At 39.6% G+C, this 24902-nt stretch overlaps 1 protein-coding gene across 33 annotated transcripts in view; it reads left to right on the forward strand.

Moving 5' to 3' along the window:
- LOC110459972 (zinc finger and BTB domain-containing protein 32-like) overlaps positions 1–24902 on the forward strand; it is an 84654-nt gene that overhangs the window by 18925 nt on the left and 40827 nt on the right. Inside the window, exons 5-6 of one of the 33 annotated variants that reach the window (XM_021512553.1) lie at positions 21772–22340; positions 22473–23182. The exons of 13 other annotated variants lie outside the window; for them this stretch is intronic. In XM_021512553.1, coding sequence (XP_021368228.1) covers positions 21772–22340; positions 22473–22838 — 935 coding nt within the window. In that variant the 3' untranslated portion in view covers positions 22839–23182. 19 more of the 33 variants (XM_021512559.1, XM_021512556.1, XM_021512562.1 and 16 more) reach the window with 19 other exon arrangements.

Here is a 24902-nt window from a genome sequence, read left to right on the forward strand (position 1 = left end):
GAGGAATGTATAGAATTGGGGGGGGGGAGGAGGAATGTTGGCCTCTGAAGTATACGGACATACAGAGGAGGATCCTGTTGAATTGTGTTATTATAGGGTGTGGGTTAATTGCATTAGGAGGTGAAGGGAAGGAGAAAAATGGTAGGTTGTTTCTTCTAACAGTAGCTGTACAATATGGATGGATATGAATTAAAGAAATTAAATGGAATCCGTTTGTTTTTGTTTTAAATAGGCTGCCATTCCTTTAAAATGGAAGGTATGGGTACCTGGAGTAGGGACCGCCGGGGGCAAATCACTGTCATCCAGTGTGCCATGTGTGGAATGATGTTCCACTCCAAGCTAGAATTATCCTACCACGTCAAACATCAGTGTAAGCTGTTTAGGTGCCGTCTCTGCCCTGTGGTGCTTCGGGACAGGGAGGAGTATAGGGCTCATCTAGCAACCTCTCACGATCAAATAATCGTGGAATTTTGTCTGGAGTGTGGCAAGGGGTTCAAATCTAAGTCTGGATTTAGGATACACCAGAACATATGGCACAGTCCTGTTAAAACCTGTCCACGGTGTAAGACTTGTGGGAAGTACTTTGGCAGTAAAAGCCGGCTCATCGTTCATGAAAGGAAACACACATCTGAGGAGGCGTTTTCTTGTTCCATTTGTGGCAAACGCTACCGGTACAAAAGTAGTCTGAAAAAACATACCTGTCGACAGGAATGGGGGGTGTAGCCTTAAAGCCAGATGTTGGGAGTGGAGGCTTTTTGAGGAATGTTTACTGGTGTCTTGTACAACCTGTTGTGTAGCAAAAACAGGTTTTATCAACAATTTGTGCACTCGAGTTACTAAAAAACGATTTTGTAAACTCCGATTGTAGCAGTTGGATGTGATTGTTCCACTTTTGGTTTGTTAATACACATTTAGTGGACCTCGGTTGTATGTCATACTTCCTTTTCTGCGAAGAAAAAAAAAAATATGAATAGAAAAATAAGGTACATCAAATTATGTGTGTTGTTGTGCGTGTGCACAGTTAAAACTTTTGCTCATTCATATATCCGATTTAGCTATATATCTTTAAGGAGAAAGATATGCATGGGAGAAATAGCATGAAATTCTTAACCTTCGTACTTCTTGAGACGATTGGGGTTAAAAGAGGATATTTTCTTGTCTTTACTTAGGCGTGCTCCCTTGTGGTGGTGATCAATCCTCAGCTCTTGGAATTGGATTCGATACGGCATTGTCGGACGACCATGTTGTTTGTGGGGAAACGGGTGTCGGTCCTTCCCAGTTGACTGAACAAGGAATTAACTTCCAGCAGTGGGGGGCAATGTTGTGTGTCCACTGTGGACAGCCTTTCCTAACAAAAAGACTTCTCATACAGCACAAAGCTAGCCACCATGGTATTCATGTAAAGGAAATCTCGTGCACGCTGTGTGCCAAGTCTTTTACGTCCAGGTCAGGGCTTTATCTCCACTCAAAGACAGCCCACGGCTCAGGAAAGGGCTGTCCCCAGTGTAATCTCTGTGGGAAATTATTCGGCAGCCAAAGTCGCCTTGAGCGACACAAAAAAACACATGCGCAGAAGACGCCAAGCTGTGGGTTCTGTGGCAAAACATTCAGATCAGACAGGGCACTCACAGAGCATGTTTGTACAGCGTAGTGTTTCTAAATGGAAGTTGTTCAGGAATTCAACCCACAACTTGCTAACAACAATGCTTAAATGCTTCGAAGCATTTCTGCTGAAGTATTCTATTAGGAAGCTGTTTTAAAATGGTTTTCAATTTTACTACTGTTAGTGTGTGAACAGTCTGTTTAGGTTAGCAGAGACAATCTGTTTACAGCACTGTTGTTGGGTTATTACCAAAGACGAGTGTGAAATAGGATTGTTTGTGATGGACTAGCGATCAATTTATCTAAGATAGAATGGTGATGTTATTTATCACAAGTGTTATAATGACGTGTTATGTCATCACTGAAATATGACATGGAGGAGATTTTTTTTGTTAAATTCTATATTTTTATTGAAAGAAAGAAATAAAAAGTTAAAAACTATTTCTGTTGGTTTTTATGAAATGTGCCATTTTATGACTAGATAACTGATGGGTGCAATCCAATTTGAAAGATGTGTTGGAGGAGGCTCAAATGTACGATTTGTTAACTATCAAAACTACATGCAACAGGAACCCAATTTTGGTTCAGAAGATACAGGTTTAACAGGTAAAACTGGTTCAATTTACATTAAACTATTAGGTCTGGAAGGTCCAGTTTATACAGGTTTACATAGGGGTTCTCAAATTACATAGAAATATAAAGTTGGACCTGGTGGAAGTTCTGGATTAGATAGAATTTCAGATAATACAGATATAGAAAGATAACATTAATTACTAACCATAGTGTATGGATTACCGGAGGTTTGACATGACAGAAAGTAGATTTGGATCTTAACGGAGGCTTTCTTTATCCTTTCAGACTCCTACATGCTAAGCTCTAACTGGGGGCAGCTAGAACCGTTCTTCAATTCTGCTAATATGTTTCCCCAAACGCTGCCGCCCCGCGCACCTAGGACTGTCTACCTTAGAACTTCAGATGGCCATCACCTTGTGCATTGCCAAGGCAACAAACGTGTATGCGCTTACTGTGATCTTGTTCAGAACAAATACCGTTGTGGACAAACATTCAAATCTTTCTTCAAATGTGAACACTGTGATGTGTACTTGTGTAAAAATGAAGAAAAGAGATGTTTCTGGAAGTTTCATGAACTATTACGTGAGAATCCTGGGTCAGACCCGACGTCTCTGGTACAAACACTGAAAGCTGTCAACAGAGTTGCTTTATAGAATGTGTTAGTGATAACCTGTGTCATCAGTAAAACAAGATTCAATTGGATTTAAAATTATGGGATATGTTGTTTTTGCATCAATAGAAGCACATTGGGTCACTCCTTAATTGTAAATGTGTAAAATGGTTTTGGTAGCTCTGATGTTTTATCGGTTCTCTAGGAGATTTAAATTGAGGCAGCTAATTTAATGACTTCTGTGTTTTGATTGGACAACCTATTGAAGGAGGTTCATAGGTTTTTATTGGACACAGAAGTTGTTTGTTTATTGGTCTGAAACTATCGAAGCAGCTCGGTAACTATACTGCCAACACATATTAGTTATAGTAAATGCAGACTATCGTGTAAATGTTTGCTAGTTTCTGGTGTTTTGGCTTCTGTAGTGAAAAGTACATATAAAAGATCTGTATAGCTCTTAACAAGGCCTGCTTGTTTCTCCTTTCAGAACATGATTTGGCAACAGATTCTATGGTACAGGAAGGCTTTGACTGGTATAGTTACGACCAGCAAGGGTTCTCAGAGTCTGATAACACTCCTCTTGGCCTTGGGCAACAAGGAATGAAATGCGTGCACCAGGTGACGAAACACCTAGATCCCAAGTACTGTCCGGTGTTCCCGGCTCTGCCTGGTCACGCCCTAGTACATGGACAGGCAAACAAGAGGGTGTGTGGCTTCTGTGATATCGTTGGCAACAAGTATCGCTGCGGTAAAACCACACGCTCCTTTTACAAGTGTGAACTGTGTAATGTACACCTGTGTAAAAGTGGTAACATCGACTGCTTTACCAAGTTCCATGAACTAGTGTACAAAAATCCAACTGTCAAGCCCAGGTTTCTCATTCAGAGGCTGAAGATCAAAATGAAGGCTGATGCATTGCACTTTAAATATCCACCTCAAGACTAATGTTACAGCTCAATGTTACTTGGTACATTTTTAACTCTGCATATAAATGTTCATCAACAATTGTTTTGTCATACCTTTGCTCCTAAGAATGAAGAATGACCCTGAGAATCTGCAGATCTGTGAAAAGGACAAGTTTGTTGACAATAAGTCATTTAGACACTGTGGTTATGACTTGTCTATATTCAGATGGTATAAAAACCAAAGTAAACTGGCATTTAGCCAGTCAAGAGTGATCTAGTGTGACAGAATTTGTTACCGTTAACCTAGTGACATTTTCTTTCTTTTGCACATTTAACAGATAATTTCAAAGGAGTTGTATCCAAAGTAAAAGGATTTCTTATAATTGTGTCTTACCCTTCCTGGAGAATAGCCAGGTATTTTTTAGAAAGGAAGTTTCACAAGAATAGAATTCATCATTATCCAATTCTCTGCCTACAGATACAGCAGTTGTAATAGATAATGCGTCACTGCAGGTGAAAATGGATGTCCATTTATTGAAGTTAAAGTGTCTGTTGGGGATCAACGTCCAACCATCTTTAACGGCGTTTGTTTGTCGTTTCAGGCTGGGATCTGTTTGGAAACATCTCCAAGCCTTTGGGTGGCCAAGAAATGCTCCCAAGCAGTACACAATTTGGCTGGGGCTATCCCCACAGGTCATCCGAGTGTATTGCCAAGAACAGTGGTATTCCTGAAAATGCTTCCTCAAAGTTTGACTATGAGTTCCTGTTGGAACACCAACTGATTCACATGAAGGGTTACAAACGTGGTTGTGCGTACTGTTATTTGGTGGGGCGACGGTATGCGTGTGGCAAGTCCACCAGTACTTATTACCGCTGCCAGAGGTGTATGACCCCACTCTGTAGGTCTGCACAAAATGACTGTTATGTCAAATTCCATGAAATCGTCAAGGCAAACCCACAGATTGATCCGGAGATGCTTCAAATTATGCTGCGAAAAATGGGGAACTTGAAATCTACCACTGAAACGGATAACTTGAGATTTTGATGGTTTTATCCGCAATAAAAATTTGCGTCCAGATTTCATTATCAGGTGTTCACCAGAGCTGTGATGGGGGGGGGGGGGATGATCTAATTGATGTGTTGTGCTTAACAGTGTTTTCGAGTACAAAACTCTGCAAATATTGATATGAGCATATATGTTAATTATTTCTTAATGACATTGCAAACAAATTGGGAATTTAAACTTTGAAGTTTTTGTAGGGTAGGGATATTTCTTCACAAGGCCGCAGTGTTAATGGTGCCTTCTTTATCCTTTCAGGCATCTCCACTTACGCACCAACTGAAGACTTTCCCGCTGGTTCTAGTTGGTTTTCCTATGATACCTCGGGCCTTTCTCTCCCGCCCCTACCCCCACCCCCAACCCCGGGGAAAGGGGAACAGGAGAGCATGACAGCGTTTTCAGGGTTCCTTGGCCATGGGCTTGCCCATATCCAGGGCCACAAGAAGGCGTGTAGTTACTGTGACCTTGTAGGCAACAAGTATCCATCTGGGTACACTGTCAAGTCCTACTATCAGTGTACACAGTGTGATGTTCCCCTCTGTCGCTATGGACAAAGCGACTGCTTCATTAAATTCCATGAGCTTGTTCAGGCTAATCCCAATGTTGACCCCAAAAAACTGAGCAAATTCATGAAAGCAAAGTTTGCTAATAATGCAGTGGCGTTTTAGATGCATCTATGCTATATACTGATCAGTAGTTGGCGGAACTGGACAAGACAAATATTTACGGGAAAAAACTGAAATTAATTTATGTAGGTTGGTTGTCTGTTGGTTGGCGATGTATGCATTCTTGTTTATTGCATCTTGCCAACGTGAATCTGACTGGGAGAAACTTATTGGAGGACCAATGAAGTCTCCATGGTAATGAAGGCATGGAGTTCGTCATGTCTTGTGTATACCTTACTGACTGAGGATATGCAGTGTGAATTACCATTAAACTCCACAAACTCCACTGTTCTACTTACAGTAATCCTACAAACTTCAAATATGGCTACGTCAAACTTCTACTTATAGTAATCCCACAAACTTCAAATATGGCTACGTCAAACTTCTACTTATAGTTATCCTACAAACTTCAAATATGGCTACGTCAAACTTCAAATATGGTCTGGAAGTACTTCAAATGTTGGTTACTGCGATCTATACATTCTATTGCATTGACTTCAGTGAAGACTTCATTATTAGCTTCCCATAAAAGAAAGGGAACAGTCATCGAGCTTCATACATAGACATCTTGAGGAGTATTACGCCATTTCATCAAATGTAGATCACTGTGACCTATATTTTCCGCTTCACTGATTTGTTTAGATTTTGGTTAAACTTTGCATGAGGCTCTATTTCAACTGAAATGGGAGCGGGGGCATACATTTTACATTCATTGTTGAGTTCATTCATGATTATGTGATAAAATCTTGATGCTACTTGGTGTAGAGATGAATTTGTTAAATTTGATCTCATTGCGGGGTAAACATGTAAATAATTATGTATGGAATCTTTTTTAAGCTCAAGGTTTGCTTGTCTGAAGAAACTGACCCATTCTTATGCTTTAGAACTTTCACATCGAGTCTCTGCTTCAGATATATCTTTATTCATGTATTTGTTGTGTTGTAAATACAAAATGTTCGCTAAATTAATAAAATTATGAATAAAAGCAGTCTATTCTTTGTCATAACGAGTTTTAGTTAATTGTTCAGCTAATAGTACATACAGTTGGATTTCATTTAAAACAACCTCTTGTCAGTGCTTGAAAGACGAATTATGTAGTTTAACAGGAGTATACTGTTTATCATAAAAACAGCCAACTATCAATGTCTAGGACATACATACGGGTATATGTTCCATTAGTCTGATGCCTGGGGATGGTTGATTTCAAGTTCGGGCTTGTAAAAACTTGTGAAAATACAGGTCTGGGGAGAATTATTTCTCAAAGTCGGCCTCCAGACTAGTACTCTAAATATGAAAAAGAACGGCTCTAATATGTAATATTTAAAAGCATGTAATTATGGTATATGCTTTTAGGCATAAAGAATCCATAACAAGCACAGAATAAAATCTAACATGGGGTTATTACTTTTTTCAGAACTGGTGCATGAAAATGCTACTGCCCGTTCAGAACTACGAAATTCAGGTAGCATGCTCGAGCTGCCTGGAAACAAGGAAAGAGAAATTGATATTTCAAGTTTATATCCGAGAGGTTTCGGACCATCTGCAGCCCTAGACTTCACTAGTGTAAATTTCAAGATGGAAGTTGGTCAGTCAGAATTGCCTCCATTTGGAGGGGGTTCCAAATTTTTTGGTCGGTCAGAATTTCCCTCCTTTGGAGGTGGTGCAAGATTCAGTGGTCCCTCAGATTTTGTTTCCCATGGAGGCGTTCCAAGATCGGGAAGTGGTGTGGCCCTTCCAAAAGAGTCGGAAATAGACTTTGGCCAGTTCGGTGTCAACATGTGTAGTGTAATGGAGAACCTGCGCCACACGATCGCTCCAAATCCTGAGGGAAAGACACGTTCATGCGTGTACTGTAAAATATTCAGAAACAAGACCGATTGCGGCTGGCATGTTAAGTCGCGCTATCATTGCAAAGTGTGTGAAGTGCCTCTCTGTAGTGGCAAACGAGACTGTTACAACAGGTTCCACCAACTCATGCAGTCTATGATGATGCCCAATTTGGTCTGGGATTTTGACACGAAAAGCTCTTACGACATTTCAAATTTCCCAAGCCTAGCTGACTGAAATACAAACTCTTTAAATGTAAATGTTTCGTCGTCCTGTCTTGGGTGACAACAAGAAACATTTTATTTCATTGTTGTAGTTGCTGTAACTTGTTTCAGAGCCTTAAAATTTGTATGATTCTGTCATTGCTATGGTTACGTGGTGTCGGGCCGTAAGTCTTAGTGTACCTTGAGGTACATATAGGGATATAAAAAGCACCTGGTAATCTGTCTTCTTTCCCTTTCAGGGCCTCTGTCTTTTTGGCCCAGTCCTGGCGATGAGCTCTCTGAGAGTGGTTTGTCTGTGATAAACACTCGGATAAACACCTTGTACTTCACTGATAGCGGCCCCCACCGACTTGTACCTAACGAGGGCAGCAAGCTGAAAACTTGTGGTCTATGTCACATGAATCAGATCAAGTCCAAGTTGGGTTGGCGGATACAGTGTCGCTTCCAGTGTGATGTTTGTGGTGTGCCCCTGTGTAAGGGCCGGCGAAATTGTTTTGTAGATTATCACAACATCATGTTCGGAAAGTCTGTGAGTCATCTAGGTCATGGGGATGTTCCCCTAATGAAGCAAGTTCTCGATGATACCGGTCTTCCTGTCGGTTCATCTTTCGGTCATCTTTCTCAATCCTCCATGGTTCAGCCTCCACAATCGTCTACAAGTCCAACGCCAACGAGTCACCCTCCAATATCTTCCCTGATGCAGTCTGATCATCTGTCCTCTATAATTCAATCATCCACACAATCTATAGGTCACCACATGTCATTGACCTCGATGGGGCAACCGCCACTCGGCTCTACGGACAACAGATTCAAAACGGAACCAAGATACAAGGGGGGATTCCAGTAACATTTCTCTACCATAGAGTGGTCAGTTTAAGACCATAGAGTGGTCAGTTTAAGACCAAGTGGTCAGTTTAAGACCATAGAGTGGTCAGTTTAAGACCATAGAGTGGTCGTGGTCAGTTTAAGACCATAGAGTGGTCAGTTTAAGGTGTAACGATCACCTTTTAAAGCAACCACGCATTCAAACAATTCATACAAACATTCATACAAATAAAATTTGCATACAGTTAATCCAGGATTGTACAAATAAATGCTTTTCATAATTAAGGAATTATGTAAATATTATTTTTGTTTTAAAAATTATTATACTTGTACAGCTGTTTAATTGTTGCATAAAGTTGAAACTTGTTATTATAGAATGATTACAATTAAAATCAAGGTGAATTGAGCTACAGTATTGTGAATTTATATGCAGGAAGATCATGTTTTGCAAACACGTGAACTTTTAAGAAGTTGAATGCTGTAAAATAGTTATTGCTCTAATGGCTTAGTTGGTATACATGATGGTGGTGATGTTGAAATTGTTTATTTTGATTACGCTTTGTGAACATGAAGCCCTTAAAATATGAAGACATGGTAGAGAATGTTTTTATTTTGATTACGTTTTGTGAACATGAAGCCCTTAAAGTATGAAGACATGGTAGAGAATGTTACGAAACTGTACTTAGTCAACCACAAGTTAAAATCAGATTGATGCACAACATGTTAAAATGAATTCATATTCAGCATTTGTAACAAATTTGTGAACATTCTTTTTGGTTTGTTATCGCAAATTTTCTGGTGACCCTCAGAAGGAGGAAAACGACAAATACCAGGGCTTCTTAATCTTAACCGTTGCTGCTGATAATGTTTATGATTGCAAAGTTGTACTGTTTCACAGTTGCAATGTTGATCATGGTATTTTTGAAATTCTACAGACTGGAGTTTTTACTGTTTGTGGAGTTAAATTTTACTGAGCAGGTTGAGAAATGATATCTGATTTATTCTCTGTTGATACATTTAGTTGTTTACACCTTCTGTGGACTGGGGACATTATGATTTGCTATTGATTTTATGGAGATGGGTTAGAAACAATAATGGCTTTTTGTCTCCTTTCAGGCCAGGACTGGCCGGGATTCTCTGAGGGTATGTTAGGGCTGTTTCCCGGTCAAGTGGGGCAATCCCAGTTCTCTTCTATGACTGGACTAGCAGGTCACAGACTCGTACCAACCACACTCAATAAGCTCAAGAAGTGTATATACTGTCAGTTCCATAAGATCAAGACCAAATCTGGCTGGCAGGTGGCCACGCGCCACCAATGTGAGATTTGCAATGTGCCCCTTTGTCTTGGCAAACGGATGTGCTTTCAGGAATTCCATGCAATTCTCTTCAGCCAGCAGGATCATCCTTTGTTGCGGAAGGCTCGGAGACTTCAGCAATCCTGTTTTCAGCAGGCGTACTTGGACTGATGGCAGTAGTCAAGTCCAGCTGTCATTGGGGTTTCCTAGGCTTGATGAGTAGTAGTATTGCTTTCCTCCTTGGCTGAAGAAAGTGTACCAGGTGTATAGTCATGCTCATTGGCATATCTGGAACACTATCATGAAGACAATTTGTACATTTAAAATTTTCCTGTTACGTGTTCTCTGATCGAGGTCACAGACTTGAATTTTCTTTTCCTTCCTAAATAGCAAAAATTGTTTTAACAACTTTTAAAGGTGATACATCTTTTGATAAGATTATGACAAAACTGAGTGTTGTCTTGGTTACACTGTACAAAACCGAGTGTTGTCTTGGTTACACTGTACAAAACTGAGTGTTGTCTTGGTTACACTGTACAAAACTGAGTGTTGCTTTGTTCACATTGTACAAAATTGAATGTTGGCTTGGTTACAGTGTACACATCTGAATATTGTCCTGTGTACAGATGCATAGACTGCATTGAAAGTTGTGAGAGAAAATGAAAAACAAAAATATGGTGTGATAATTTTTTTGGATAAACAATTTATTATGAGAAATATGATATTGTACTATGGTTAGTGATGTGAAATTGTGATGGAAGTGTTTTTGGAACAGTGTTTGATATAGTGTTGTGTATGGAGGGCAAGGCTGAAGAAATCTTTATACCGTATGTGGAAGCCCTGATCACTACAAGAGACATTACTATTGTTACCTTAAATGATAATTACGTAAAATAAACCGACTAGCACTACAAAAGACATTTAAATATCCTGTTTAGTTACGAACCTGTACATAACTGCTTTTTGTGAAAATTTAAGATTTTTTTTTTAAAATATCTGCCCTGGCTGCATGTATTAGCGTAAAGGAGAGAAAGTGTTGATTACTATGTAGTGATGCAGGTCATGTGGCCAGATCGGGGTACTTCAGCTGACAAGTCTCTTGTTTCTGATTTCAGACAGAGGTTCTGTCCCGAGCTGGAGAACTCATTATACTTATGTAGATCCTGGATATGACTACAGTGACAACAAGTATGCGCTGCAGGGAGGGGGCGGGGCCACAGCTAGTGTGGGCGGGGACAATGAAAGTGGGGTTCCACTCGGCCATAGACTTGTACCAACAGATGGAAACAAGTTAAAGAATTGTGTGTTTTGCAAGTTCCATAAAGTGAAAACGAAATCTGGTTGGAAGGTTCACACACGACACAAGTGTGGTGCATGTGATGTTGCTCTCTGTAAAGGCTCACGTGGTTGCTTCCGTCTTTACCACGACTTTCTCGCTAGTCATCGCGATAAAATTGTCCAGGATTACTGCCAAGAAATGAAATACCAGATTTAATATTGACAAAATATTGCTGCATCACATCAAATATAGGATACTTGTACATTGTAGAAAATATAATCTTGGTGAAATACATCTTAGTTAAAGCAGGATAGCAAGGGTGTTGGAATTATCAAATCATGGACAGATGGATCCTTCAACACCAAAAAACTGTCCCTGTTACGATTGATGTTAGCATCATGACCCAGGTTGAAAGAAACTATACATTGCAGAGAAGGGAGTTTGTTTCAGAACAAACATGCTTTGATCTTGCTACCTTTGGGTAACGTTTTCTTTCTTTCTCCTTTCAGACTTGGGATTCCCACAGGGCTATATGTATCCCTTCAATATAGCCTCCCGGGAGAGTTATGCCCCTTGGTATGGCTACAGTCGAAAACCACCTGGGGCACCAAGAAGGGTTTCACTGACCCCTAAAAAGGTGGTTGGGGATAGCTCTATGCAGCATAGACTTGTGGCCACAGAGAATAATAAACTCAAGAATTGTCTGTATTGTCAGTACCACAAGGTCACGACAAAGTCGGGATGGCGGGTGTCCACACGGCACAAGTGTGAGGCCTGTGATGTGGCGTTGTGTAAAGGGCGTAGATGTTTTGAGCTTTATCACAATACGGTGTTTCAGACACCTGCATCCAATACTGATATTACTACCGACTTTCCACCCGACACAAAGGACATAGATATACATACTGGTGCTGACTACAGTACCCAACCACTGTAGCGTCCTAGGGAAACATCATAAAGTAACGCAAAAGCACTGGAGTTTTAGAATTATCGCATTTTATAACACAAGACATTGTCAATTTCATTTTTCATTTGGGCTTCATCAACAAGACATTTAGGATTAGTTTCTTATTAAAAATTTCTTCTTTTCTTATAATTTTGATTGACTGAATATTTGTAACATATTTCTTGATGTTGTCATGACCTTACTTGTGTTTATATATAAAATTAATGTTATCATCCGACAGACCTACCTGGCTTTATCATATTTCCTTACTTGGGACAGATTCAGAAGAAAAAACAAATCCTCCATTTACATATTATTCAACTTGTTATAATCAAGTCCATTTAAAATGAGCCCTTCTCGCAAATGTTTAAGGAAATGTGATACTGTCGTCTGTACCGAGTCGCTGTTTCATCCTGTTAATCCGATATAAGCTTTTTGTACATTTTTTGTTTAATTCATTGTTAAAGCAATCTAGCGTGGTTCAATTGCTGTGACAGAGTTGTAAATATTTCAAGTAAAAACTGTTTGATATAGTCTCTACAAAGGTTTTGTGTTACAAGTTTCTAAGATTGAAGCACCATCAATTCTGTAAATGTGTAAAATTAGTTTGAAAATGTTTTCATTCCTTTGATTGAATCAACATGGGATGTTCAAAGAATTGAAATAAAGTCTTGTTACATGAAGATCTGTTTCATTTGTTATTCAAAGGTCAGCTAAAATGGTTTTCTGCAGATTTTCCATGTATATATAGGGTTTAATGCCCTTGCAACAGCCAGCTGTTTTCATAAAAGGGCAATCACAGTCAAATTGATCAGAATATACGCTTTATTTCTTTTAATTTGAAATACATGTATATTTCACCTCGGGTGTTATTTTTCAATAGAGGACACTAGTTTCATTTTAGGTGTCTGTTAATTTCTTTTACAAAGTGATAGTATACATATGGCCGAGGGGAACTCTAAGCGCTTAAATTGATGATTGATGCTAATTTTGAAAAAAACATCAAATTAGTAAAAGTGGTTTGAAATGTTTGAATGCCAGAATTGAAATGATGTTTACATTTTGAAAATGAAATAATCATAGTTATTCTATTGACAAGGTCTTTCTTTCCCCGTAGTCAAGACTACAACCTTATCATTCCTTGTCCTTTCCCATATTTTCCAGGACCACAGTGGAAGGGTCATGATCATGGGAGAGTTAGGACGACCTTCACAGGTCAAGACCTTGGCCAGTCAATGGACATGAACTTGCTAATGGGGGCCTGGACTGGTGGGCAGCATGCTGGACATGCCAGCAAACCCCTGTTACACAGAGCGGTCAAAAACGAGGGCTATAAGCTCAAGTCGTGTGTACTGTGTCAGGCCAACAAAACCAAGACTAAAGCTGGTTGGCGGGTATATGCACGCTTCCAATGCGAGCAATGTGGGGTAGCGCTCTGTACGACAGCAGAACGCAACTGCTTCAATAAATACCACAATCTAATGGTCGAGAGTTATCGTAACATTCAAGGGAACTACAGTTTTGGTGGCACTGGTTCGTCGGTGATGAATGTTCCAGAATTCAGGGACTCTGAAATGGATGGAACCACGAATAGAAATGAAGGGGATGACAATCCTGAATACTTGACTGGGGAATCCTGGTCTCGCGCCCCACCCGAATAGTTATCACAGTAACGTGTAATACCCATGGCTGCTGTATGTTTATAATACAGACCTAGTTTCTACACACTAAATATCTTTATATATTCTTTTTAGTGAACAAAGTTATAATATTAATGCAGATACTTAAAAGATATACCTTACAATTTGACACCATTACCTTGTGGAAGTAATTAATTTTATCATTTGGATTTTAGATTTGTTCAATGTATTTTTAGTTTCATTTCGCATGTTATATTAAACTGCAGCGAATATCAATGATTTTCATCTGATTTGGGTTCATTGGTAGTTTGTACCTCGTCTTCTGAGTGCTGTGAACCAAGTTTTGTCGAGTGGAATGCTTGCTAGGATACAGAGTGGTTGTGATTGCAATATAAAACGGTTTCTTAAGAAACAGTTTGATTCTTAACTGATGCATATTAAGGGTTAGTTCCAAAGGTTGAAGCATATTGAGGTTAACATTTGTTAATACGCACAACCCTGGTAGTATGTTAAGCCACTAACTCCGAGTGTCCTTGATGGATACTTTGAAAACTAGTGCCTGACTAAGGCTGTACTTTTCTGTTTTCAGACCCTGTCTTCCTCCCAATGGTATCGTCAGGGGTCAAGGTCGTCTCTGGGTACCAGTATAGTGGTGTCGCGTACGACCCAGGGCCGATACATGTGCCCCAGCACTACGAGGGTAATAAACAAAAGCTGTGTGTGCAGTGCCTGCAGAATTGCACACGGACCAAATCTGGGTGGCATGTATACACCCGGTTCTACTGTAGGACATGTCTGGTGCCCCTGTGTCGGGGCCCCCCACGTCACTGCTTTGCTGTATACCACACCTGTGTTGTCCCTGGGCAGGGCATGGTTCCAAATGTGGGACAGGGTGTGGTTGCTAGTGCAGGGCAGGGTATGATCCGTAGTGTGGGGCAGAGTTTGGCCTCTAATGCGGGTCGGGGCAGGGTCTCCAGTGAGGAACAGGATGTGGTCCCCAGTCCTTTGAGCGAGAGATATATGCATTGAGGACACCGTTACATGTGGCCTGTGAATGAAGCATTATTGATCTTGGAACATGTAGACTGGAACACTACAAAGACATTTGAGGAACATGCACTATATTCTGTTAACACAGTAACAGTTTTATGCCGGGCTATTGCGTGATTGCTGCCCAGTACTAGTGGTGATGAAGCAGCAAGGATTTTGTTGTTAGATACTGTGTCATCACATGGTCGCAAGACTTGCTCATTTATAGTAATGGACATGTTGAAATATAACCATTGTACAGTTAACACGAAATATTTACGTTTACTAATTGAAATATGGACTTTGTACAGGATGGCTTGATTTGAACCTACATATTGTTTTTTGGAGTACCATCATATTTTGATTTAAGTGACTTGTGCCTGTGCATCACCTGTCTGTGAGTCAGGGATGGGGTATGATTACTGTTGAGAAGTGTCATTGAAGTCTGCAGCTGATATTGCGGGACTGACAAATCATTTTATGCGAAAAAGCCTGTATGAATTAAATGATGCGACGTTTATCATGTGTAGTTTGAAGTTTAGTTTAAGATCAATAAAAATGAAAAGTTCCTTTTCGTCACAGTTTTCATTTATTGATGTGTCTGGAGTGGACAAGAACACGACGGCTTCATTTACCTACGAAGTCTAGGACTACAGCAAGTTGTAATGTAAAACATTGATCCATCTCTTCCTAGATGATGACAGGTTACTGAGACGCTCATAGGTCTCAATGCTACAGATTAATTCTGATCCCTGGAGGGTTGTGAAACTGTAATTGTGTACATGTTTGGGTATTTGATGTTGGCTGTAAAATGTGTACATTTTTGGGAATTTGATGTTGGCTTTCCTCTTCCTGTTTCAGTACATATGGGACCTTACGCAGCTCTGAGGCATTTCTATGACAGTGCCGAAGGTTCTCAGCATAAGCCGATAAAAAATGACGGCTATAAGCAGAAGAGATGTGTGTATTGTCAATCAAAGCGTGTGCGCACCAAGTCGGGGTGGAGTGCATTCTCACGCTATCACTGCTCCATGTGTAACGCCGTGCTCTGTACGGGAGAACGCAACTGTTTTGTCAACTACCACAATCTGTTGTTTGGGTCGGGAAGCTTTTTTCCTCAGTCAGATATTACAGGATTGTCTAATGTTCCGAGATATGATGATGAACCTCTTACCTAGACTTGGCACAGACTTTGGCTGTTGAACGTACTGCTTATCAGTGAAGTCCTTCGTAATGGAAACTGTCTGTTAAACCCCGTTTAATGGAATATGTTGAACATTACGTGATAGAGATTTCTGTTGAGTAAACAAAGAACTGTGTGCAATAGAAAGGCTACTAAGGAACTGAACTTCCAAAGATTTTTTCTGTTTCTAGACCTGATTAAAATTAGGTTATAAGCTTAGCTATACTTGTAGCATCTTGGTAATCCTGTTGATGCCTATTTGTACCTAACCCCTGCATGACCATACTTGGTAGCACGAGCGCACGCCTAGCCCTAACATTTGCATGGTGAGATTGAGGAAACTCATGGACCCGTGTTCTTTACCATTTCAGTCAAGTTCCATAAGGTCCCAGGGCCGCTGGCCTACAGATGCGAGGTCTCCCCCCGACGTCCTGCCTGGAATATTGAAATCTTGTGTAACGGACTTGTTCACCGGGCAGTGAGACGTGCAAACAACAAACGGGCTCAGTGTCACTACTGCAGAAAAAACAAGCTAAAAACTAAGTCTGGCTGGGTTGTCTTCACAAGGATGGAATGCTCCGAATGTGCAGTCCCACTCTGTATCGGCAATAAATCCGATAGAAACTGCTTTGAGTTGTTCCACTCCAGTTCACTTGCTGGTGATGGTGGTATGGAGTCTGAATCAAACCAGAGTTCAGTATCCGAGAACAGGCATGTGGGATGGAAATTCCACGACATGTCTTTTACTGCTGACCGGGGTGCGGGAACTGGATGGAAATTCCATGAAATGTCGTTTTCTGGTGACAGGGGTGTGGGAACTGAATTCAACCAAAGTTCATTATCAGGTGATCAGTACGTGGGGTCGGGATTACACCAAATATCATTCCAGGGCAACCGGAAAACAGGGTTGGGCCAGCACGAAGATGTAGACCCCAACTCGAAGTCTAATGCCCAGGATCAGCCCTCGGATGTCCAGAACATTCCCCCTATCTTCTGTGATGACTAGACAGGAGAAATTCCATTTCATCCATCAGCATAGAATGGAAATATGCAACTTCCTTTAAGGACAACCCATGACATTAGGTCGTTTACTGATATTGGTGATATATTATTCTGTTGCTCTTGTGTCCAGACTTAATTCTGTCCTTTGGGAGTGGTGTGACATATCGCCAAAATACCCAAATACTATTTGTAATAAGACATAATACATTCAGGTATATAAAACTTTTTATCTAGGTTCAAAGACTGAACATATTTTAAGTTTGTCATAGTGCTATTTCTCCTTGACAGTTTTTCTAAATTTTTTTTTACATTCAACCCATTAAGAACGCTGCATCTGAAGTGGTTTCTTTGATCTTTCATTAAGATGAGTGAAAGAAGGACAGTCATAGTGCTTTGAAACTAGTCGATGTATTTAAGATTTTAGCCATTTATTATGTACTTAAATTTTATCGCAAAAAAAGTTTTATAGAACTTGTTGCAGCTTCTCTGGTGGAATAAAATGTTTCAGAAAGATTTCATTAGTGGAGGACAGCTGTCCTTTGCGTCATTACTTCCCTGTGTAAACTGGTACTACTCTCTACAGCTCGGTAGACTGGAGAAATCATGATCATGTCTGTTCAAGGCAAAAATAAAAAATAAATTATTGTGGACAAGTTGCACTGTATATTTGATCTACTTCATACTTTATAAACATTTTTGCAATACTTTTTGTTTATCCGATCTGATAATTACATTATGAAGACCAATAGTAACATAAAATTCAAATTAAATACATTCAAACAAGATACAAATGACAGCTTCTTACATTTCAGTTTGCAGTCATTTTCCTTACAAATACATTCACTAAAACAGTCAATAGTTGAACATTGTTTAGTTTTGTTGAGTCATTTGAACATTGTTTGGTTTTATTGAAACAGTTGAACATTGTTTGGTTTTATTGAAACAGTTGAACATTTTTTTTTGTTTTGAATCAGTTAAACATTGTTTTGTTTTGTTGAATCAGTTGAACATTGTTCGGTTTTGTTGAAACAGTTGAACATTGTTGGATTTGTTTGATTCTGTTCCTGTATCCTTCGTTACACGGGAAGGCGGTTGCCATGGCGATTCCTTGATCTTAAGTTGTAGGCATCCAATATAGGAGGGAACCAATTATCCGGATACCTTCTACGAAGCCCCCGTGGAGTTACCAGATCTCCTACGGAGGGATCATACATGACATGGTTAGGACGATTAACAATAGAAAGATTGCCTGCCTGTACTGCAAGATGAAAAAGTTGACGACTAAGTCAGGCTGTGTGGTTCGTACACGGATGATGTGTTCTGTTTGTAAGATACCCCTGTGTATCGGAGCAAAGACAGGACGTTATTGTTTTGAGATGTACCACAAATATATCGGATTGTCCCCGGACACCTTTTTCCAATTGGCTGGAAATCGTATCGTGAGCTTCCATCGACTGAAATGTAAAGAGTCGCAGTAAGCCTCGAATGAGAATGCTATCTTTCAAGTTTTGTATATATTTAGTTTTGATGACCGATACTTGGATTTAAAAGCAACACATGTTTTTGTGCCATAGTGAGACAGCTTTGCTCTTGGTCCATAGTTGGTGAATGTTTCTGGCTCTTAATGTGAAGTAGTTAGTTCAATTTACTTGTACATATTGTTGACGCTCACGTTTGTTGATCGGGGTATACATTGTTTGTTCCGTTATATTTCTTGTATATTTTACTTATGATTGTTCTTCGCCCACTTTATTATTGGAAAAATGTACAGAAGGGAGATGTATAAGAAACGTTTCCTTCATTATGGTACGGTTTGAGATCCCTTGTAAGGCTTGAGCTACGTAGGCTGTGTACAGGTAAATTGGTTTCAATAATACGTTAAAATCGGTTATATATAATCTCATTGTAGCCATTGTCTGCTATCTATATTCTTGTTTAGTTTTAACACACATGCTGTATATACTTCTAGTTGTAGCAAACGTTTTGTAGTTCTTGTTGTTAAAAATGTTATTGCATGCTTTGTTGAAATCAAATAAATACTTTACTGAGCAACAAGATAAATTTTGTATTTTTTTTTTTTTTTACTGAGCAAGAAGTTTAGTGTGATTGTTTGCCTTGTCTAAGGGTATGGCTTGTTATTCAGTCATATTGTTACCTGTTTTCCACTTGATTCTGTACATTATCAATTTGAAAAATGTTTCAGTACTCCAATGAAAATTTCGATAGCACACTACAACCAGTATCTAAAAGATGTTTGCCAATGCAATTAGTATAAAATTAAAAAACAAAAAGCATTTATCACATCAAAATGATTTTCGAATCTCTGTTTTTATTGAAGTTGATTTTTTTTTAAGATTTTGGAAATATGGCTGAAACTTTTTGATGGGAAAAGCAGAAAAGTCAGTGGACAAATATGTTTTTGCCTTTGTTATGGCTAACTGGAAAGCATGTTGATATTTGCCTCTGTTGTTTTACAAAAATGACCATTTGGGTGATTTTCAATTGTAGTTTCAGCTGCGAAACTCTTAAAAGACTAATCCTTATGAACACATTATTTAAGTCAATAGATTTAAAAAAAAAACCCACTATCCAGTCCTTTGGAAGTTTGTTTTCATTTCTCGATGATCCAGTATTGCTCAAGACTTTCAAAAGGGGTTTCATTGATTTTAGGTGTAGTTCAAGTCTGTTGTCTGGTGTCCATTTTATATTTGATGCAGGTGTGACTTGATTGACTGGTACCCATTACACATTTCTGTAGTTTGTGTCAGTTGATGGAACCCATTAAACGTTCTTGTAGTTTGTGTCAGTTGATGATACCCATTAAAAGTTCCTGTAGTTTGTGTCAGTTGATGCATGAGAACTTCATTTCAGTTCAATGAGTGACTGGTACCCATTAAACGTTCCTGTAGTTTGTGACAGTTGATGGTACCCATTAAACGTTCCTGTAGTTTGTATCAGTTGATGCATGAGAACTTCATTTCAGTTCAATGAGTGACTGGTACCCATTAAACGTTCCTGTAGTTTGTGACAGTTGATGGTACCCATTAAACGTTCCTGTAGTTTGTGACAGTTAATGGTACCCATTAAACGTTCCTGTAGTTTGTGTCAGTTGATGCATGAGAACTTCATTTCAGTTCAATGTAGTTTGTGTGGGTTCACTCTATCAGATGTTAAGTTCCATATTTTTTCGGTGGCACTACCATAGGTTCTCAAGGCTTTTGTTCTTTACCGTTTCAGGCTATTATTTCGAGCCTCAAAGGAGAGAGCATGCACGGCCTCCATCCTGGAATGTGCAGACCAATTGTGCCGGCCTTGTCCACGAGGCGGTGAGACGCCCACAGAACAAGGTGGCACGCTGTCGGTACTGCCGCATAAACAAGCTCACTACCAAATCGGGCTGGGTTGTGTTTACCAGGATGGAGTGTTCTATCTGTCGTGTGCCTCTCTGTATTGGAAGCAAATCTGACAGGAACTGCTTCGAGATGTATCACAAGGAATTAGGTCAACATCTTCATGGCCACTCGCTGTATTCAATGACATCGGAGTACGAAATGGCGAAGAATTCAATGTAGACAGTAGTTGTGGACACTTGTCTGGAAGAGGGTGACTTTGCCAAAATAGACTGCGACGGACGTAGCCTAGATGTCAGTATTAAATCATTCGGGTTGCCTGCTTGTTCTCGCTTTGGAAGTCTGTATATAGAGTCCATGATGGGATACAGTCTGCAATGTCTAACTTGACGAGGCATTATAGAATTCATTCTTAAGATTAAGGTTGCATATTTGGTCGGCACTCATAAAATGCTTTTGAGTTAGAACTGATGACACCTTGCTGGTTTTTAGACTGGCTAGTTAACAAGCAGAATTGACCTGGAAGACTTGGAACAGTCGCTGAAGATTATCAGGAAGCGTTGCAAGGATATTTACATACACAACAGTAAAGCTGCAATATTTTACCCTTTGTTTCCTCACCACCCCCTTCCTTTTATCATAACTTGTTCCTTAACCTACTTGATATATAGTAAACTGACCTCCATGATGCTGTAATTTCACTGGACTAATGATGGCAGAATAAAAATGTTTTTACTGGAGATGAATACTGGTAGTGAGGGTACAGATGTACAGTAACACCTGTGTAGAATGATGTGTGTGGTAATTTTGCTTGTACCAATGCTGTACTGTAAAAAGTTTATTAACTCGCACCCATGAAGACACATTTGCACTCTTCCAATTCCAAGGTTGGAATAGTTCATTATGAAATTTCAGGGGTGAATGAGTTAAACAAAATGATGCATCACACATTCTCTGTTTCACTTCTCATCACAGTTCAGATTACTGGCTGTTTTAATGCTTTTAGAGTATCACTCTAGAAAATATCCTCTTCAACCTGCGCTGATACAGTGCAAGGAGTATTTCCCGAATTTGTAATTCCATCAAATTGTGGTTTTAAGATTGAAATATTATATTATTGTATCTATTAATACAGTACTAGAAGGTGATTACCTTAGCTTGTAAGTTTATTTAAATAAAATAAAAAACAACAGCATTGTGTTCTTGATGGAAAGGTTATGTTACAGTTAACCACTAACTGCTTTTGTAAAATCAACCTTGAAATTAGCAATAAACTTGCACGAGTCATATGTCTTATATTACGAAGTAAATAACATGATATGCATGGTGGTTCAAGCAGATCTAATCAATAAGATACACTTCTTTTTAATTATGAAATACACCTGCCATTGGACATTTATTTTTACTTGTATTTCAAGAAAACCTACTAATCGAGCGACAAAAATTCACTTATGTGTGAAAATTAACCTGTTCATTTTGACTTATAAACCACTTATGATACCATACATCACATGAAACTTTCAATAAAAAGATTTGAGAGAAAATCTTGTCTTCAGGGTATTTATTGAGAAATGAAGTTGGTCATGAATGTTCTGTATTACACTGTAGGACCTTCCCCAAGGAGCTCGACCAATGGCACACCTGGTCACTTGTAAAGTATGTCACCTGTGATACCTGTATGTAGTTCATTAACAGTGGATGAAAGTGTTGAGACTTTGACTACAGTCTTAACTGATGGTTTTCTTTCCCCTTTCAGACTCGGGCACTGCACCTTTTGGTAGGATATATAGCCAAATTCAGCACTTTGTCTCCCCCGGCCAAGTACAGACAGGGGAGATAACTGCATCAACAGAGCACCACATCCCCTGTCGTACGCTGGGCAACACCCTGAAGCGCTGTTTGTTCTGTCAATTGGGGCAAGTTAAAACCAAGTCTGGCTGGAGCCCGCTCACCAGGTTCCAGTGTGCTAAATGTGGTGTGGCACTGTGTCTGGGTCAGAGGAGCAGAAAAAACTGCTTTCTTAACTACCATCGATACATCAGCGCTATGCCTATACCTGACACCAGGGCGATGTCCGATGCCATGAGTCATTCCTTGTCTGATTTCACAAGTCGTTCCTTGTCTGATGCCAGGGGGATGACGGATGCCATGAGTCATTCCTTGTCTGATGTCACAAGTCGCTCCTTGTCTGATGCCAGGGGGATGACAGATGCCATGAGTCGTTCCTTGTCTGATGCCAGGGGGATGACGGATGCCATGAGTCATTCCTTGTCTGATGTCACAAGTCTCTCCTTGTCTGATGCCAGGGGGATGACGGATGCCATGATTTGTTCCTTGTCTGATGCCAGGGGGATGACGGATGCCATGAGTCATTCCTTATCTGATGTCACAAGTCGCTCCTTGTCCTTGTCTGATGTCACAAGTCTTGCCATGAGTCATTCCTTATCTGATGTCACAAGTCGCTCCTTGTCTGATGCCAGGGGGATGACGGATGCCATGAGTCTGGCAGGGTCACAAGCTATGAGCTTATCCTTTTCTGATACCAGGGGTCAGCATGTTTCAGAGGCCAGGAGTCGCAGCATGTACACCCATCAAACTTTGGGAATGGCTATGAGTCACAGAATAACTTCCCAACATGGAAATGCTACCAGTGACATTGTGTCTGTACATGAAGGGTGTACAGATGCCACAAGTAGTGCCGACCTGAAGTCGTCTTCTGGTGACAGTGCAGGTCAGAGTATGCTCTCACTGGGTATTCCAGGAGATGCTGCGAGTCACAATGTGTATCCAGATCCCGCTCTTAGAGACGGAACAGATCACTAGAGAACTACTAGTGACACGATGTGTAGTATCATTTGTGTAGAAGTAGAACTGTTTGTTGACAAGAGGACATCAAGGAACTGGTGACCACACATTTAAGAGAATGCTATAAATACTGAGGATGAACATGATAAGTAACAAAACGTGACACTGCCAGGCTTTGTGCTCAAGGAAATTTGAACAGAAGTATTATGAAATTAAAGTAACTTGCATGTACAGTATCATAACACTTATTACTGAAACACATTGTTACTTATTATCAATAGAAACTTTTAGTTGACACACAATACTGAATCATGAGTGTTCCTGTTCTTCACCATGACCATGAAATGACTACAGAAAAGTGTTTATATTAAAATTATTTGTTCAAAAGGAAAGTGTAAACTTTTAATTTGGCTTGTTGGCTGCATTGTAATAAGGACTGGTAGCGGATCAGCTGACTCAGGGTTGTCATAGGTAAATAAGTGTCATAGGTAAATAAGTGGAAATTTGCTTTGTGCACCTGTAACTGTTTCACATATAAAACATGTTTATGTAGGCACATAGTAGGCATTATGTCGGGTACCAAAATAGGATCACCTTTGACCTTGACCTAAGTACCAGAATTGGAATGCCATTGACTTTTGACCTTGACCTCTAGTACTGAAATATAGGGTTACAGGCCAAAATCAAATGTGGTATTCATAAATACAATGGTATAATGATATAAACAGATATTGTGCACTGAAACCTCTATTTAGTATGGTTTTCATGTAAATAGAATGTTGGGTGCGATGGTTGGTATCCAGGAAACCTTCAAGTAAGTTAGGTCTAGTTTATGTAGATTTTCATTGTCACTGCTTGGTTTTGATTACTGCCGATTCAGTTATCTTAAATATACACAATTATGGAAATATTAAAAAAACATCAACAATATTAAGGTGTAAAATTGAATATTGGATAATGTTCAGAGCATATAAAAAAGAACATCACTAATTCTTTGATACATGTTCACCTAGGGTTGAAGACGGGAGGTACACCGAGAAAACCTGCTCAGTTGCATTGGCCAACCAAACTGAAAAAACGGATATGCAAAGAATGTAAAAAGTCTGGCGTGAGAAGGGAGCCAAGCTCTGGGTGTGAAAAGTGTCATGTAAATCTATGTTTACCATGCTTCAAGCCGTATCATCATGCAGCATATCCGGAGCTGTTCCAGTGACACTATAAAATGTACTTCTACAGTGATTAACGTAAGCTGTAATTTGATTCAGTGATTGTATTACATTTAACTCGTTCACCCCTGAAGACGCATTTGAACTCTTCCAATTCAATGGTTGAAATAGTTCACTGTGAAATTTCAGGGGTGAATGAGTTGAGGAAAGGAATTGTACCAACCAAAAGGTTTACATATGTGTCATAACCACCTAAGGGAAATGGTATATCTCCTCATTGCTTTATGCTTACAGTTGGATGTCTTATGTGATGTTGAATTTGTCTTATGCCTTATATTGACTTCCTGTCAAAAACACTTACACGTGTATGACACACCAAGCTGGTGTCAAGGTCAGCTGTTTTAGTGCAGAAACTTTACACATGTATGACACACCAAGCTGGTGTCAAGGTCAGCTGATTAAGTGCAGAAACTATCTGTGTAAACTTTGACCTGTCTGCATTGTTGAGTATATCCAATTATACAACAAAGTTATCATCACACTAAGTTGTAAGCTGATGATTGAGGTGGTGTACATACAAATATATAAAACGGTCCCTTGGAGTGGTTACTTATTAGTTTCTTGCCTGTACAGATTCGTAAAATATCGGAGGGAAAAATGCTGTAGCCTGTCTGTTTTGGTTAAGTAAATACAATTATGTACAATATTGTCACAACAGAGACACTTTCCTCAGAGTTTTAAAATATTTTTCCCTGTAATCTGTCTGCTTTTTTGAGTAAACACAGGTACATGAAATATTTAAGGAACACAAAACTGTTTGTTAGAGTAAATACAGGTATATGCAATGTTGTCACAACAGAAACACTTACCTGTATTTTAAGTGTTGTTTTTTTTACCTGTAACCTGTCTGCTTTGG

The sequence above is a fragment of the Mizuhopecten yessoensis genome, unplaced genomic scaffold (genome assembly GCF_002113885.1).
Source record: "Mizuhopecten yessoensis strain PY_sf001 unplaced genomic scaffold, ASM211388v2 scaffold10275, whole genome shotgun sequence".
Classification (NCBI taxonomy): Eukaryota; Metazoa; Mollusca; class Bivalvia; order Pectinida; family Pectinidae; genus Mizuhopecten; species Mizuhopecten yessoensis.